Source organism: Dysidea avara, chromosome 2 (genome assembly GCF_963678975.1).
Source record: "Dysidea avara chromosome 2, odDysAvar1.4, whole genome shotgun sequence".
Lineage (NCBI taxonomy): Eukaryota > Metazoa > Porifera > Demospongiae > Dictyoceratida > Dysideidae > Dysidea > Dysidea avara.
The window spans coordinates 22,694,572-22,711,713 of record NC_089273.1 but is presented as its reverse complement, the minus strand read 5'-3'; the positions used below and the strand labels follow the sequence as shown (position 1 = coordinate 22,711,713).

The window sequence follows — 17,142 nt, the reverse complement described above, 5'->3', positions numbered from 1 at the left end:
GAGCTGGCCAATAGTGTTCTTAGTCAATTTGGAGTAATTTGAGGGCCATGGAGGGCCATGGAGAGCCCAAACTTGGCCACTGGATTCCAATCGTCTTCTTACTTCATTTTATACCCGTATATTAAGACCACCGTCCACCCCCACCCTCCCACCCTATTACTACCACCGTCCACCCCCACCCTCCCACCCTATTACTATCACCTGTGATATTATTACCCGCTCGAAAAAAGCTGCTCAAAACAGGGCAAATTTTGGGTATCCGAAATGCGTACACCCACTCAGTGATAGCTAGTGAACAGATGAACAATTGGTGCAAATTTTGTTTGCACAGCTGTAGGAACTGGGAAGTTATTACACAATGATTCCTTAAAATCGCCATATCACTTAAGTCCTAATAAAGCTTTGTGCGTCGAAGCCTTGTTTTGTCAAATTCAGTCACACATGAATGCATTATAGCCCATATAAAGTGTAACTTACCAATTGACGCTTGAAAACATGGCCACACTTTAATACCAACCCATGGAACACAGGGAATAGCAAGAGGCAGCCAAACAAGCAATCTGTATTGTTGTTAGATCACGTGATCTCACGTGATGCCTCTCATAATATTAAAATTGAATGCATTATAGCCCATATAAAGTGTAACTTACCAATTGACGCTTGAAAACAGGGCCACACTTTAATACCAACCCATGGAACACAGGGAATAGCAAGAGGCAGCCAAACAAGCAATCTGTATTGTTGTCAGATCACGTGATCTCACGTGATGCCTCTCATAATATTAAATGTGACCGGTTTTCACATAACAAGGCTTCCACACACACAAAATCAAACTTACGATTTTACCAGAAATGGATTGCTGGTCTAATACACTATCATATTTCACACTGTACTTCCTTCATCACTGACAAGTCTGGTTTCTGTAGCAGCTTTCTTCCGACCCTGTCAAAGCCACGAGTGTGAGATTGTCACCATTAAACGGCCATGGCTTTGTGATAATGGTGTGTAGTGAGCTGGGACTTCACAAAGAGCTGGCCAATAGTGTTCTTAGTCAATTTGGAGTAATTTGAGGGCCATGGAGGGCCATGGAGAGCCCAAACTTGGCCACTGGATTCCAATCGTCTTCTTACTTCATTTTATACCCGTATATTACTACCACCGTCCACCCCCACCCTCCCACCCTATTACTACCACCGTCCACCCCCACCCTCCCACCCTATTACTATCACCTGTGATATTATCACCCGCTCGAAAAAAGCTGCTCAAAACAGGGCAAATTTTGGGTATCCGAAATGCGTACACCCACTCAGTGATAGCTAGTGAACAGATGAACAATTGGTGCAAATTTTGTTTGCACAGCTGTAGGAACTGGGAAGTTATTACACAATGATTCCTTAAAATTGCCATATCTCCTAACAAAGCTTTGTGCGTTGAAGCCTTGTTTTGTCAAATTCAGTCACATATGGATAATGTAAAGTAATATGGGTAATGTAGGTAATGTAGGTAATATGGGTAATATAGGTAATATGCCATGTGGGTAATATGGGTAATGCGGGTAATGCTGGTAACATGGGTAATGGAAGTAATATTGGTAATATGGGTAGTACGAGAAATGTAGGTAATATGGGTAATATAGGTATTGTAGGTAATAATTAAGAGTAATACTAGGTAATACGGGTCATATGGATAGTTCTGGTAATGTAGATAATATTGATTATGCATGCAGGTAATATATGTGACCGGATTTGCAAAAAGGTACCTTTTCCACACATTTTACAGGCAAGCAAACAAAGTAATGTAACTTTTGACTCCATATACTGATCAACTTGGTCTTAGTTTCAACATGTAGCCAGATACTTTAGTTGCATGCATAGAAAAGTTCAGGCACTGTTATGCATTGACTAAAAAGTTATGAAGCTTCAAAAATGGGTCAAAATTTGTGTGTGTAAAAGGTACCTTTTTGCAAATCAGGTCACATATGTAATATGGATATGATAGTGTGAGAAATACTGGTAATATGGGGGTAAATAATAGTTATACGGGTGCAATATCGGGTCTATGAAATTTATATACCCATGCAAAGGTCTGAATCTGTAGCGCACGAACAAAGCAAAGGAGCTATTACATGCTATAAGGGCCTAAGGGTTTATAAGTTTTATAGACTACCATATTATATATAAATAACTGCTTTAGACTGTATTTTACATTACACTCAGATTACTTCCTTGTCCATGAATGGCTGTTTCTGCTGTAGATGATCAAAAGTGGCTGGTTTTCTGCTGGCAAATGATGACCCATTACACTTCGTTTTCAGCTATGCTCCACCCGTAACGCAGCATTACAAATGAAGAACAGTATGAGAAGTATTTCTGCAATCAATACAATTGAGATGGAAAATAAATGTGATAAGTATGCTAGCTAGCAGAGCAGGGGCTAAAAAGGGGGCTAGTTGTGACCAAAAAGCTACTTGTACGTAAATGACTGGATAATGTTGTCACTAAGGAAATGACAGAATTTAAAATTTCAAGGCAGTCTCAAATAAATTTTTAGCAAATATCACAATAATTCAATTATGTCCCAAATACCTGTTTAATGCCCACCTTGTGATCATCTGAATTTTCAAATGGCACTTGTCCCCTTTTGCCGCTGATCCCTTCAATGTACTACAGGAATTTGACTAAAAGTACCACAAGATCCAATCTTGAGATAGCTATTTTCAAAACTTTTCTGGCCTACACTTTGAATTGCCTTAAAATCCAAATAGTTTTAATTTTCTTTCTTACAGTCCACTATAAAATTTTTATTCTAATAAAACAAGGCTTGCATGTACACAACTCTTATTCTTTAATTTTAGTCCCTCCAGCTTGCTTTTTATTAAAATTACTTCCAGATCTCAATCATTTCTCTAAAATTGCTTCCAAATTCAACGTTGCCACACTCACCTATGTTTCAAAAATTCCCTCCTCTAGACCCCACTATAGTCCCTACAGTTCTCCTCTTTACTTGCACTTTGTCACACAAGCCCTCTCCTTTTTTACTTTAACTTTTTGGGCAATCATGGCAATACCACTCCCCTAGTCTCAGATTAGCTACAGCTGGCTAGTTGTAAAAATAGTTTTTAGCCACTGTAGCGGAGGGAATCTGCATTGCACTATCATGAATCAACACCTTCAGCACTTTTGTTGTAAAGCCTTAACAAATGAACTTGGTTCCATTTGGGGTTGAAGGCAATAGGTCAAATACATGTGAAGTTATGATCAGTCAAACATAGGAATATAAGACCTTTTTTACAGATTTTATCACATACACACTTTATGTACTCATGAGGTGTACCTTGATGATACACATGTGATACATTTTCATGTACTCATGAGGTACATCATAATGACACCAAGAGTCTAAAATAGAGAAGAAAGTGTCTGATACAGCATTTGTCCATCAATAATGAGTCTATTAAGTTAGAAATATTAATTGTTCCTGTATGACCACATTTATTTATATTCATTTCAAAGAAGCCTTGTTATGAAGGGAGGAAGGGTTTAAAGGGCTTCTGTCAAAACTCACTAGGCTTCTTTGAAATGAATATAGATAAAATGTGGTCATACAGGACAGAGTAGACATTCTCTTTTCTTTCATGGACTTTTGATGAATACACATGTGATACACACTTCATATACCCATGATGTGCACCTTAATGATACACCTATGATGCACTCATGATGTGCACCTTAATGATATACATGTGATGCACACTTCATGTGCTCATGATGTGCACCTTATTGGTACTCATGTGATGCACACTTCATGTGCTCATAATGTGCACCTTAATGATACACCTATGATGTATTCATGATGTGCACCTTAATTTTAATGATGCACATGTGATACATACTTCATATGCTCATGATGTGCACCCGGCCTTAATGATACACCTATGATGTACTCATGATGTGCACCTTAATGATACACATGTGATACACTTCATGTACTCATAATGTGCACCTTAATGATACACCTATGATGTACTCATGATGTGCACCTTAATGATACACATGTGATACACATTTCATGTGCTCATGATGTACACCTTAATGATACAAATATGATACACACTTTATGTACTCATGATGTGCACCTTAATAATACACATATGATACACATTTCATGTATTCATGATGTGCACCTTAATAATACATGTGTGATACACACTTCTTGTACTCATGATGTGTACATGTGATACACACTTCATGTACTCGTGATGTACACCTCAATGATACACACTTGATACACACTTCATGTGCTCATGATGTGCACCTTAATGATACACATGTGATGCATACTTCATGGCCTCATGATGTGCACTTTAATGATACACATGTGATGTACTCATGAGCTTAATGCTACAGATATTATGTGATACACACTTCATGTACTCATGAGGTATGCCGTAATGACACCAAGAGTCTAAAATAGAGTAGAAAGTGTCTAATACAGCATTTGTCCATCAATAATTAGAAGTGTTAATTGTTCCTGTATGACCACATTTTATTTATACTCTTTTCAAAGAAGCTTTGTTATGAAGGGAGGAAGGGTTTAAAGGGCTTCCGTCAAAACTCACTAGGCTTCTTTGACATGAATAAGATAAAATGTGGTCATACAGGACAGAGTAGACATTCTCTTTTCTTTCATGGACTTTTGATGAATACACATGTGATACACACTTGATTTGTACCTTAATGATACACATGTGATAAACACTTCATATACCCATGATGTGCACCTTAATGATACACTGATGATGTACTCACGATGTGCACCTTAATGATGCACATATGATACACATTTCATGTGCTCATGATGTGCACCTTAATGATACACCTATGATGTACCCATGGTATGCAGCTTAATGATACATCTATGATGCAGGGGCGGATCAAGGGGAGGGCTTTGGGGGCTGAAGCCCCCCTTTCTTATTTAGGCTTTACTTGATCAATATGCTGAGCATTATAATGAAATTTTGTCTTAGCATAATTATATGATCACTAATAATACAAATACTCATAAAACCACCTTACAAACATCTTTCCAAGGTATTATCAGTGGAGTTATGCTAAAGTTTATGCAACAAGGACCCGGATCAGCATTGGAGGTGTACAAGTCAAGATACTCTAATAGAGCAGTCAGCTAACTACTCTAATAGAACATTCACTGAAAACATGTAGTTGGTTCTGTTATGGAATTTTTCCAAAGCTTCCTGCACCTATACATACAATGAAGTGCATTGGTCTGTTTAAAGTACTTCATTCATCTACTTGTGTAGTTAATATGTATGGCAATACTTAATTCAAGTACACAATTTCCATTGAAAATGCTCTCAGATTCAATCTTGTATTGTTCAAATTTCAAAATTTTCCACTTTCAACATTGTTAATTCTAACATGCACCTATTCAGTGTCATGCAATTGTGAGAGGGGTGCATCATGTACTTGGTTGTCTGTACCTACCCAAACTTTTCCATTAGCAAAATGCTTTCGCAGAGAGCCATACCTATAATCTAAAGGCAGTATATAAAATATCTACAGGCAGAAAATATTATGAATTTTATGTGGAAATGCCTCCAAATTGCAGTATTTTAGCATCTATTTTTCAAAATTTTCCTGGGGGGGGGGGGGGGGGCATGCCCCCAGACCCCCCTAGTTCCATCATGCTTTGCATGCTGGAAGTGTGCTTCGTACATCTCTACCCAAGAGATTAGTACCTTGAGTTAGCCCCCCTTTTATAAATGCTAAATCTGCCCCTGTGATGTACTCATGATGTGCACCTTAATGATGCACTTGTGATACACACTTCATGTACTCATGATGTGCACCTTAATGATACACATGTGATACACACTTCATGTGCTCATGATGTGCACCTTAATGATACACCTATGATGTACTCATGATGTGCACCTTTATGATACACATGTGATACACACTTTATGTACTCATGAGGTATACCTTAACGATACACATGTGATGTACTCATGAGATGTGCTTTAATCATTATACATGAATGGATTTATAAAAAGTTAACAAAGTAGTGTAAGAAATAATTTTTAAAATTATAACATGGGCGGAAGTACTGAGAGATTGCTGAAAAAGTAAAGAAACAGGAGTCAAACAATCCAGTATGTTAAACACTCTGAGATCTCTATTTGAATTCAATTAAACATTTATACATTGTCAGTATTTATCTCACCTGATTTATGGAGAAACTACTATTTTTTCATTAGTTTCTACCATATATATATAGCTATATACATTGAGTCCAAAATTAATAGAGATCTCCGTGTGTTTACATGCTGGTTTCTTTGACCCTTGTTTCTTTACTTTATTCAGCAATCTCTATTCCTATGTTTCAAATTATTACACTAGTAAGTATGCATGTGGTGCAACCTACATGTATCACTGCTTGAAGGTTCTTAGTTTACTAATTTGTTAAGATGCCTTACTGTAGTTATACTGATAGTAAAGTGTCAGTAAACTTAAGTATATGGAACATAATTATTTTACTAAGTTTTAATCTCTCAGTAAAACATCAGTGAATGCGGGTTTACTGAAAAACTACTAAAATAACAAACAATTAACTGTTCCATATACTGGGGATATACCACTGTAGTAAACTAAGATACTTCAAGCAGTGTATGAGATACAAACCATACATCATGTCACTGACTTATAGGTACACAATACATATAGAGGACAAGTTTAGTACTAATGTTTTGCATGTCAAATCAAATTTTTGCATGCATGACTTTACATATTTCAGTAAAACACACTTGCTGTTCTTCACAACTACTATACACCGATTTTCATGTCCGTTGTTCTGCTGATCGAAACACATGTGTGTAGCACAAATATTTTGAATGCGCACAGTAACAGCAGCTGCTAAATCTCAGCTGCTAAATCACAGACATCGTGTCACATGTGCATGCATGAATTTGAACAGGACAACGAACTTCAAAACTGGTGTAATGGCAGGGCATTTTACATTAATTTTATAGACTTGTACTATATTCATAGTCATTACTGTAGTGCATTCATTGTTTATCTCCTAGCAACTTAAGTAAGGTCAATTATTGTTAGTAATCAACCAAATTAGCACACTACAACCCATAGGTTCCATTTTGATTTGACAACAGTAATGTGTCATACCAAAATGCTATTATCCTAACAAATCCTGGATGACTGCCCATTAGCTACAATCATCTCTGAAGAAATGTACATAAACCCATAGATATTTAAAATATATGAGAGTGCAAAATAAATGTGTACAATGAAATACACACCACAAGCATGTACACAGCATTAGGTACATACTACATGTAATGTTGAAGTACATGTACATGTGCCATAACTTTTGTATTAAAGAGAGACACTACTAAGTTTGCTTCACACACAAAGTGTTAGTGATGGTTGTTTTCTGCTTCCACAGTTTTTGGTTTAGATGTGTTTGTGGTCGCTATACAGTGCTTACATAAAACTGTCTTTAGGACTGGTTCTGATCTATCAGTTAATTTAGATATGTTTGAGAAAATTGCAATTTCTACAATTTTGTAATTATTTTTTTTTTAATTTTTGTCCTACAACTTTGCAATCTGCTATGTAATATATCAAAAATATGGTCGGAGTATATTTTCTTCAAATGAAATCATACTAACTGGCTCAGTGGCCACTGATCTGTACTTACCATTAGGTTGAATAAAGGCAACCTGCCTAGGGCTTCAGTAAAGGGGCCCAGAATCATAAGTTCATAAGTTAGAAATACTACAAAGCCAACTGTTTTTCTACACAGCTACATATAGTTACTGTGTGTTATGACAACCAATTGTAACAGGCCCGTAGCCAGGTGGGGTTCGGGGGGTTCTGAAAAACCGCCCTCTTGGAAAAAAAGTCCACAATTTCAGTAAAAAGGTTCATAATTTAACCAAAAAAGTTCACAATTTTAGTATACAAGTCCAAATTTTCAGGAGGAAAAGTCCATTAGCTACAGTTTACTAGATACCACTAATAAAAAGCTAAATTAAGTGCTCCGAGTAACTCATTCAGTGCTTCTTTACATGCATTGCAAGATCGAGATACTCTAATAGAGCAGTCAACCGCTCTAATAGAACAATTACTCTAATAGAGCAGTCACAATTACATTTTCTTTTAAAAGCTACTTAAGTTATATGTAGATTGTCTAAACCGAGCTTTCATTAAAATATAAGATTTTAGTGGACAAGTTCCTCCATGCAGAGCCCACGAATAGCATCCATGCTTCAACTCCATGCAATGTTTAAATTTCATTGTTTAAGACACTCTTTGTTCTGCTCCACTGCCCCTGTTGATCATGGCAGAGTGCTCAATCTTTCCCATTCTTATTCACTGTGATATTTCAATATATACTACTCCTTTATGACTATATATTGTAATATAGTTAGCCATATGCAGTATAAGTTATATATAGAAAATAGTCAGAAAATGCCACCAGTTTCAATCTCCAGACTCCAATTTTCAAAAATTTTCTGGGGGGAGGGGGGCATGCCCCCAGACCCCCCTAGATTGGGTGTGCTTTGCACACCCAGTCTCAGTACCTTTATTAATCATCATGCAAGTAAAGGTACACTTTTGGTCAAAAAGAACCCACCTTTCAAAATCCCTGGCTACGGGCCTGTGTAAGTATTTCAAGACCATAGTAATGCAGCTATGAATAGTTTTCATACAGCACTGACAGTGTAGCTACGTACATATGGACAGTCTTCTACCAAGCAATGTCTCTGTATGAAGTAATATGCAATAAGCATTGAATGGTTACTCAGGCCCCCTAAATCTTGTTCACCTAGGGCTCCAAGGATACTATACAAGACCAGCCCAATATCTTTATCATATTACCATTAGTACCAGTATATCCCAGATTACTCATGCTAGTAGCATTACCAATGTCACCAGTATTACACATGTTGCCAGGATTTTACCTATATTACCCATATCACCATTATTACCCGTATTACTAGTATGCATGGGTTCACCAGCCATAATTCAATACAAAAAGTTAACAAACAAGTATAAGGAAAACATTAGTTGGATTAGGGATCAAAAAAGTTGTGAAATAAATGAATCACAAAAAGTTGTGAAACAAGAGAGGTTGCCTATACCTGCAGACATACTAGTGGACATTAATCCCTAATTCTATCATGGTAATAATAGACTGAATTGGGGAATAAACGTCCACTAGTATATATCTCTGCAGGTATAAGTGTAATTGTATGGTTTGGTTTGTTCACTTTGGATTGAGCAGCAGTTTTCAGATAGGTCTCAATGGCATCCTGAATAGAAGCTAATTGTATTACTTGAGATAAAGGCCCATGTAAGTCTAGAAGTTTCTTTGACACTCATTTCAACTAGTGACGAAGAGTCATGAGATACAGCAATAAGTACACTTGATGACAACCACATAATTCAATTTTTAGAATATTTTTGTATAATAGAATGTCTTGATGTGAATTTTGAAGAGAATAATTTATTCCAAAATTACATACCCTTCAAAAATAACCCACTATATGGTATACTGGTAATCCTAGCATTACTGTACAAGTAGAAGGAAAAATTAAAATAGAAGTAGTGAAACAAGCGAATATATAGTGAGGTTGCCTACAGGAGTTCAACGGTCAAGATTTGCTTTAGCTCATGGAAATAAGGAATGATTCATCATTTTACAAAACAGCATTGTGTGTCAGGATTCCCAGAAAGTTCAGTCAGCACATGAAAGTCCAAATATACTGAATCAAAAGCAAAATGTCGGAGAGTTTGAACCCAATGAAACTCCAATGTTATGATGTTCAAGGGATAATCAATGAATGGATAACAAACTTCTAACTAACTGTTTCCAAAAAGTGTTACTAGATGATGTTGTGTCTCTGTTTGTACTAGTGTCCCAGTTCTAGACTCACTACTTTTCTTTATTTACATAAACGATTTGCCAGATGTTGCTAAACATAGTACTATGCGACTATTGGCAAATGCTGTATTATTTCCAGACAAATGTGAATAAGACTCTTACCTATTCCAAAAAGATATAAATGCAATTGCCAAATGGGCCTCCATGTGGCTCATGAAATTTAATGTATCTAAAAGTTGTTTTCTACAATGTACTGAAGCTAAACTGTACCAAGTGGATACAACATACCATGTACCCACTAATATCTGCAGATCACTGCAAGTACTTAGGGGTTACTCTACAATCAATCTTATCTTAAATTGGATAAGCACATCAGAGAGAAAGTGATAAATGCCAATTCTACTTTAGATTTGATACATAAGAATATTAAGGTTTCTTCAACTCACGTAAGAGAAGTTGCCTAAAAAGCTCTGTGTGAGAGCCAAATTAGAGTACGCATCTACTGTGAGGTCACCATGACAAAATTATCTTATCAATGATTTTGAAAATGTTCAGCGTCACTCAGCTCATTATGTCAGCAATAACTATGACTATACCTCCAGTGTAAGTGAAATGATTGATTCCCTGAAATGGGAAATCTTGGAAGACCAATGTCTAAAAGCCAGTTTACTTATGTTCTATTAAATCTTTCACAAACTTGGCAAGAATCCCATTTAACCATTATGTTCAACTATCTACTGTAACTACTACACAGCACAGTAATTTTTACAAGTTGATACCAATGTCTAGTAAAAAACATTCTACCAAGCATTCAGTTTTATCAAGAACTATCCCTGTGTAGGATCAGTTTCTTGAAGAAATAGTTCAACTGACTCCTTTAAATGTATACTAGATAACTTTAAATCATTATTGTAATTGAGCAAATTTTCTCTTTCTGTGCACAGTCTTTGGTGAGCGAATAATAATAATGGTTCATAATATACCATCGGAAAGACAAGGTCAGCCATTCTTACTAGGTGCGGATGAACTGGATGAACAAGTGAAGTGCTATGCTAGGGATGTCAGCTGGAAAGAAAGATGCATAGACATTTATTGCTTGTGCAGAAGCCATGGTCAAAAGTGTTGCATGGTGGAATGATTGATCTCTCAGAGAGCTGGTCCAAGTCTCTCCTTGGGTGTATTGGGTATTGTTGTGATTTATCTTCGAAAACTAACAGCCCGAAACTCACGACGAACACGAGGTCACTTACATGGCAGCCATTTTTTATCACGTGATTGAAACATGCGTACCGAAAACCTATATCCTAATTACACTAACAAAGTTAAACCTATAATAAATACAAATCAATTCTAACACACTCCCCCTGTTTGGTCACAGATGGGAGCAAACACTGTCAATGTCCAGTCCAGGTTCTTCGTGTCTGTTCCCCCCTGATTGCAGCTTGTCTACGCAGCCTGGAATTGTCATCCTGTTGAGGGACTTCAGTATCATTTGCACCTTCAGCCATTTTATCCGAATCATTAACAAGCGAGCCATCTGTTACAACTGTGGGAGGAACATCAGATTGAATTTCTTCTGAACAAGCAACCTCAATGGGAATTAGATGACGTGTGCTCCTCTTCAATATCTTGGGGGGTCCACTTCCTGTTGACACATTAATTAAAGCTGCTCTAGCAATTCCATCCGATCCCTTTAGAAGCTCAATTACCTTAGCAAATTTCCAAAAAGCTCTTTTAATATGTTCGTCCTTTAATATTACAACATCTCCAACTCGAACAGAAGAGCCTGATCCACTGAGCTTACTTGTCCGTACTTCACGTAGACTAAGTAGGTAGTCTTTCCTCCAACTGTTTATTATCTGATTGAGTACGTGCTTGTGATTCCTTGACCTTCTTGTCAGAGCAGCATTAGTACTAACAACTTCATAGTGTCCTGCACATGGGGAAACAGCCATCCGTCGCCCATACAGTAAATGTGATGGGGTCAAGGAATAACTCACCCCTTCGTTGTCATCATATACGAAGGTCAAAGGACGACAATTAATCACAGACTCCACTTCAATAAGGATGGTGTTCAGTTCATCATATCGCAAATTTGACCTTCCTATTATCTTCCTCAGGGGTCTCTTCACTGTTTGTACCATCCGTTCATAAAAGCCTCCCCACCAAGGGGACTTGGCCACAATAAATTTCCAAGTGGTACGCTGGTTACTCAAGTACTGCAACACCTCAGCAGCTCGACAAATCGAACTGATTTCTCTTGATGAAGACTTAAAGGTCTTTGCGTTGTCTGAGATTAAAGTAGCTGGCAAGCCACGCCTACCAACAAACCTACGAAACGCCAGCAAAAAAGTGTCGACATTAAGAGAACGAGTAAGCTCCAAGTGAATTGCACGGGTAGATGCGCACGTGAACAAACAAATGTAGACTTTGGAAGAAACGTCTGAATTTCTTAACTCTCGAACATACAAAGGGCCTGCAAAGTCTAGCCCGGTGTGAGTAAAGGGAGGACTGTCTGATACTCTGAACTCTGGAAGATCAGGAGAGGGCTGCAAGCCATAAGGAGGACCTTCCATCCTTTTACACATTACACATCTTCTTATGATTCCTTTAACCAACTGCCTACCCTTCAAGATCCAGTACCTCTCGCGTGTGGCTACAAGAGTAGTATTCACTCCCCCATGCTTCACTCGACTATGTACCTCCATCACAAGTAGCTTGACGAATGGGTGCTTGGTGGGTAACAAAATAGGGTGCCTCTCAGTCGCAGCTAATAATGCATTGCCAAGTCTCCCCTTGCACTTCAGAATTTGTTTATCTAGATAGAGACCAAATTGTTCAACATACAATGGCTTACCATGAACAGAGTTGCTCTTCAAGTACTTAATCTCATTCTCAAAGGCCTCCCCTTGAATGGAACGAATCCATAGTGTTTCAGCCCTCTCCAACTCTGCTGCCTCCAACTCAGAATCATTACTATATTGTACATTGAGAGCCTTGAGTGGAGTACCCTTACATGTTTCTATAAATCTCAGTACTCGAGCAGTAACCCTGAGTAATACACTCCATTTGCTGAATTTCTGGCAGTCAATTATATTGTTCAGGTTTAGCAAGCCATTGCAAGCAACAGTAGTCAACACATGTGTTGTATCTTGAGCCGGGTTCTTGGCCAGTTCAGCAAGAGTATGATCATTAGGTTGAGGGTTGATAAGTTCAGGCCACTCACTCTCTGAGGACTTCAAATATGGTGGGCCTCCCCACCATAGGGCAGAATCCAACAACTTCTGAGCCCCTAATCCATGAGATGGAAGATCAGCGGGGTTAAGAACTCCTGGACAATGCTTCCACTGACTTGGTGAGGTATGAGAACGAATTTCAGCAACTCTTCTTGAAACATACTGCTTCCATGGTCTGTGATTTTTAATCCAAAATAGAGCTGCAGTCGAATCAACCCAGTAAGTAGGGGTTAGCTGCATTGGGAGTTTCCCAAGCACGGCGTTTACTAGTCGTGTTAGTATCAAGGCACCTAACAATTCAAGACGCGGAATCGACTGTTTCTTGACCGGCGTCACTCGTGTCTTTGATGCAACCAGGCTAATAGAGATGGTACCATCCATGTAGACATTTCTTAAATACAAAACAGCAGCATAGGCGTGCTCAGAGGCGTCACTGAATCCATGCAGCTCACTGAGACGTAAAACCCGTCCCTTCTGGAAGTAGCATCGTGGTACTCGAGCTCCATTTAAGATACGGAACTCAGACAAAAATTTGTTCCATTCTCTTAAACACTCACCCTCTAACGGCTGATCCCAATCGGTGCATTGACAACACAATGTCTGAAACAAAATTTTTAACTTGACCACAAAGGGGCTAAGTATACCCAAGGGGTCAAATATATTTGCCGTGACCTTCAACAATGATCTTCTGCTTGGAGGAAATTTGCTTGCTTGGTCAGTCAATTCTAAGAAATTGAAATGAAGCTCATCTGAACAGCTGTCCCAACCCACCCCAAGCAACTTGGACTGAGGGTCACCACTCCCAACAATAAACTGAAGTGACTTATCTCCTCCACTCGACTGGCCTGGAGTAGCATCAGTACATGAACTAGATTCAGCATTGATAATCCTTGATATCAATTCTGGTGAATTTGAAGCCCATTTTCTCAAGTTGAAGCCTCCTTCAGCCATAACATTCTTGGCAACCACGTAGGTATTAAAGACCTCCTCAACAGTGGCTCCCCCAGAGATAAAATCGTCGACATAAAATGAGTTCTTAATAGACTGAATTAGTTGAGGATATTGAGACTGATAGTTATCAAGATGTTTCGATATGACTGAACCCAAAATGGCTGGGGAAGGACGTAGACCAAAAACCAGCCGAGCAAATCGCAATGTAATAATATCACTAGCAGCATCAAGAGGGTCCGTAAACCATAAGAAACGTAAAACATCTCGATCTTGGGGTGCAATAGATACCATTAAAAAGGCTTGCTCAATGTCTGCAGTTACTGCTATCGTCTGCCAACGGAACTTCACAAGGACATCAAATAGTCGAGGAATCATATTTGGGCCTGTCTCAAGGAAATCATTCAGCGATAAAGGATCCATTCTAGTCTTTGCTGAACCATCATATACCACTCTTAGTTTAGTGGTCTGCTTGTCCTGACGTATTACCCCATGGTGAGGGAGGTAATGTACTGTGTTACTTGTTGCCGTAGCTACTCGTGAATCATCAGGGACTAACTCAACTATTCCCTTACTTATTTGGTCTTGGATAATTGTGTGATACCTCTCGAGGAGCTCAGGTGATTTCAATAATCGAGAATGAAGATGCCGCAATCGACCCAAGCAAAGGTCAAAGTGATCAGGAATAGATGGACCAGATTCCCTCCAAGGCAGGTTTACTTCATAGCGGCTATGGCAAAACTTCAATCCGACTAGAAAACCATCTTCGTCAGCCAAATCCTGGGAATCATCTAATACTCCAATTGATTCGGTGTCCCAAAAACTCCTTAAAGTGTTGACAAGGTCATCATTCTTACTTACTTTCACTAAGTCATCACAGTTCACTATTACATTACAATGTGTGAAGTTCACAGTATCACTATTGCCTGAGGGTCCCGAAAGGAGCCAACCCAACCTGCTATTCACTGCTACCGGACCATGGTTACCAACGATTGTCTCTCCTGTCACTACAGACCAGTAATAGTCAGATCCAATTAGAATATCAATTTGCTGTGTAGAATCACTGGCATCAGCTAATTGCAACCCTGCAAGGTGACTGAAAGCACTTGGATCAACCAAACGAGGAAGTGGACAGCAGATAACAGGTGAGGTGTAGGCTGTAATGTTGAAGGTTTCATTACTATACGGACTCTGAATGGGGACCTTGATAATGTCACACGGGTTCGCCACAAATGAGGAACTGCCAAAGGTATTAACGCGTAATTTCTCTCTTCGGATTGACTTCAGCCCTAGACGTTCTTGCAATGACTTAGTGACATAAGACAGTTGGCTACCACCATCTAAAAGTATTCTTATTGGGACTCTCTTGGTCTCTCCCACAGCAATGGCTCGTGCAGTTTGCAAGAGTACAACCCCCTTGCCAGTACTGGCCTTGTTAGAGTTAGTCGTACTTGTGACACCTTCGATACTTGTATCAACAGTTGACTTGTCAGTTAAGCGTAAATCAGTACCACCACTGCCAGTGTTCACTGCAGGGGGTGCCCGTTCACATATTGATTGGTGGTGCCGACGGTGACAGTGTCTACAGGTCCTCTGGTTATTGCATTCCTTTGACTTATGTTTAGCCCTTAAGCAATTAAAACAACGACCAGCCTTCAGAAGTATGTCTTTACGATCCCTTACACTGGTTACTGTAGAACAAGAAGCTGAGTAGTGTTCACCATTACAATAAACACAATGCATCCCGTAATTATTGGCAATCAATGCACTACCCGTGGAAGAAGGTTCACGCCGCGGTGGCTGGGCAACAGGGTTCTTCATCGTACTAATGGTAGACCCTTCGCTCACTTCCCTAGCCTCTACTTCCTGTTTCAAAATGTCAAGTAAGGGGTTGATCTTCCAAGCATTTCTACCGGCTTCACGGGCAATTCTTAAACGAATCTCATCTGGTAGTTTAGTCATTATGACTGGAATCAAGAAGCTTCCATACTGGTCCGACGTAACTCCTAGTGCCTCTAAGCCTCGAATGTTGACCATTATCTTGTCATATACTGTACGAAGTGCACCAGAGCGATCACTTGTGCAATTAGGAATTTTAATTAACCCTTCCATATGAGAACATATTATTTGTTGGGGGTCCCCAAATCTTTCTCTTAGCATACCAATGGCAGTGTCATAATGGTCATCAGTCAATGTAAGCCCCTGAATACACTTTAAGGCTGTGCCTTCTAACAATGAATTTAAGTAATTAAACTTATCCACCTTCGATAATTCTGTATTCTCATGGACAGCCGATTTGAAAGAATCCCAGAATGCTGGCCAATTCTTGACATCACCCTTAAATCTGGGAAGTTGCAATCTAGGCAGTCGAGGTTTTGCCACGGCAATAGAAGAAGGGGGTGGCAATGAAGCATGAAACATGGGTGACACGGGAGTGCTAGTAACCGGAGTAACTACTGTTAACTTCTCCTCAATCTTCTGCTTACAACTAATTATATTAGCAGTGACTGCTTCCGATTCTTCAAGTTCATTAACAATAGCATCCAATTCACAACGAGTGAGAATCTCCTTGTCCATGTCACTCAACAAATTCAACTTGACATCCAGTTGCTGTTTAATCACACTAAGTCTGATCCGTTGCGTTGAGTCTAAAGGGTCCGCTTTATTAGTAATTTCCTCAGCTTCACGAACAAGCTTTGTGACGACACCACGATGGCCTCCACGTATAGCACGCGATCTCTCATCAGACATAGTATTACCAGGCGAGTCTCTAAACGAAAACACACACAAAAAAAACAGCACTAATTGAATGTAGTCAGGCTTGCCTTTACTGGTACCGTTAGATTAGAGTTCGCCACGGTACAACAGCGTTTTAGCAGGTGGTTCAGAAGATTGATTGTGGCAAAGGCAGCCTTAAATGACGAAGGAATCTTCTACACAAAGTGTTCTGAAGTCGGTTCAGCAGGAGTCTCATCAAAAGTCGAATCGCCTATCAACTTCCTCCGGGCTGCTTCTAGTTGAAGTCGTACAGCAG

The 17,142-nt window shown here is 39.0% G+C and overlaps 1 protein-coding gene across 1 annotated transcript; it reads right to left on the bottom strand.

Moving 5' to 3' along the window:
* Positions 1-11,318: 11,318 nt before the first annotated feature.
* Positions 11,319-16,859, bottom strand: LOC136247931 (uncharacterized). Its single transcript, XM_066039750.1, has one exon. The coding sequence runs from the start codon at positions 16,857-16,859 to the stop codon at positions 11,319-11,321; it is 5,541 nt and encodes a 1,846-aa protein (XP_065895822.1).
* Positions 16,860-17,142: the final 283 nt, after the last annotated feature.

Bases quoted from the DNA above. Each gene is read 5' to 3' on its own strand.
- LOC136247931 (XM_066039750.1), bottom strand. From the start codon at position 16,859: ATGTCTGATGAGAGATCGCGTGCTATACGTGGAGGCCATCGTGGTGTC.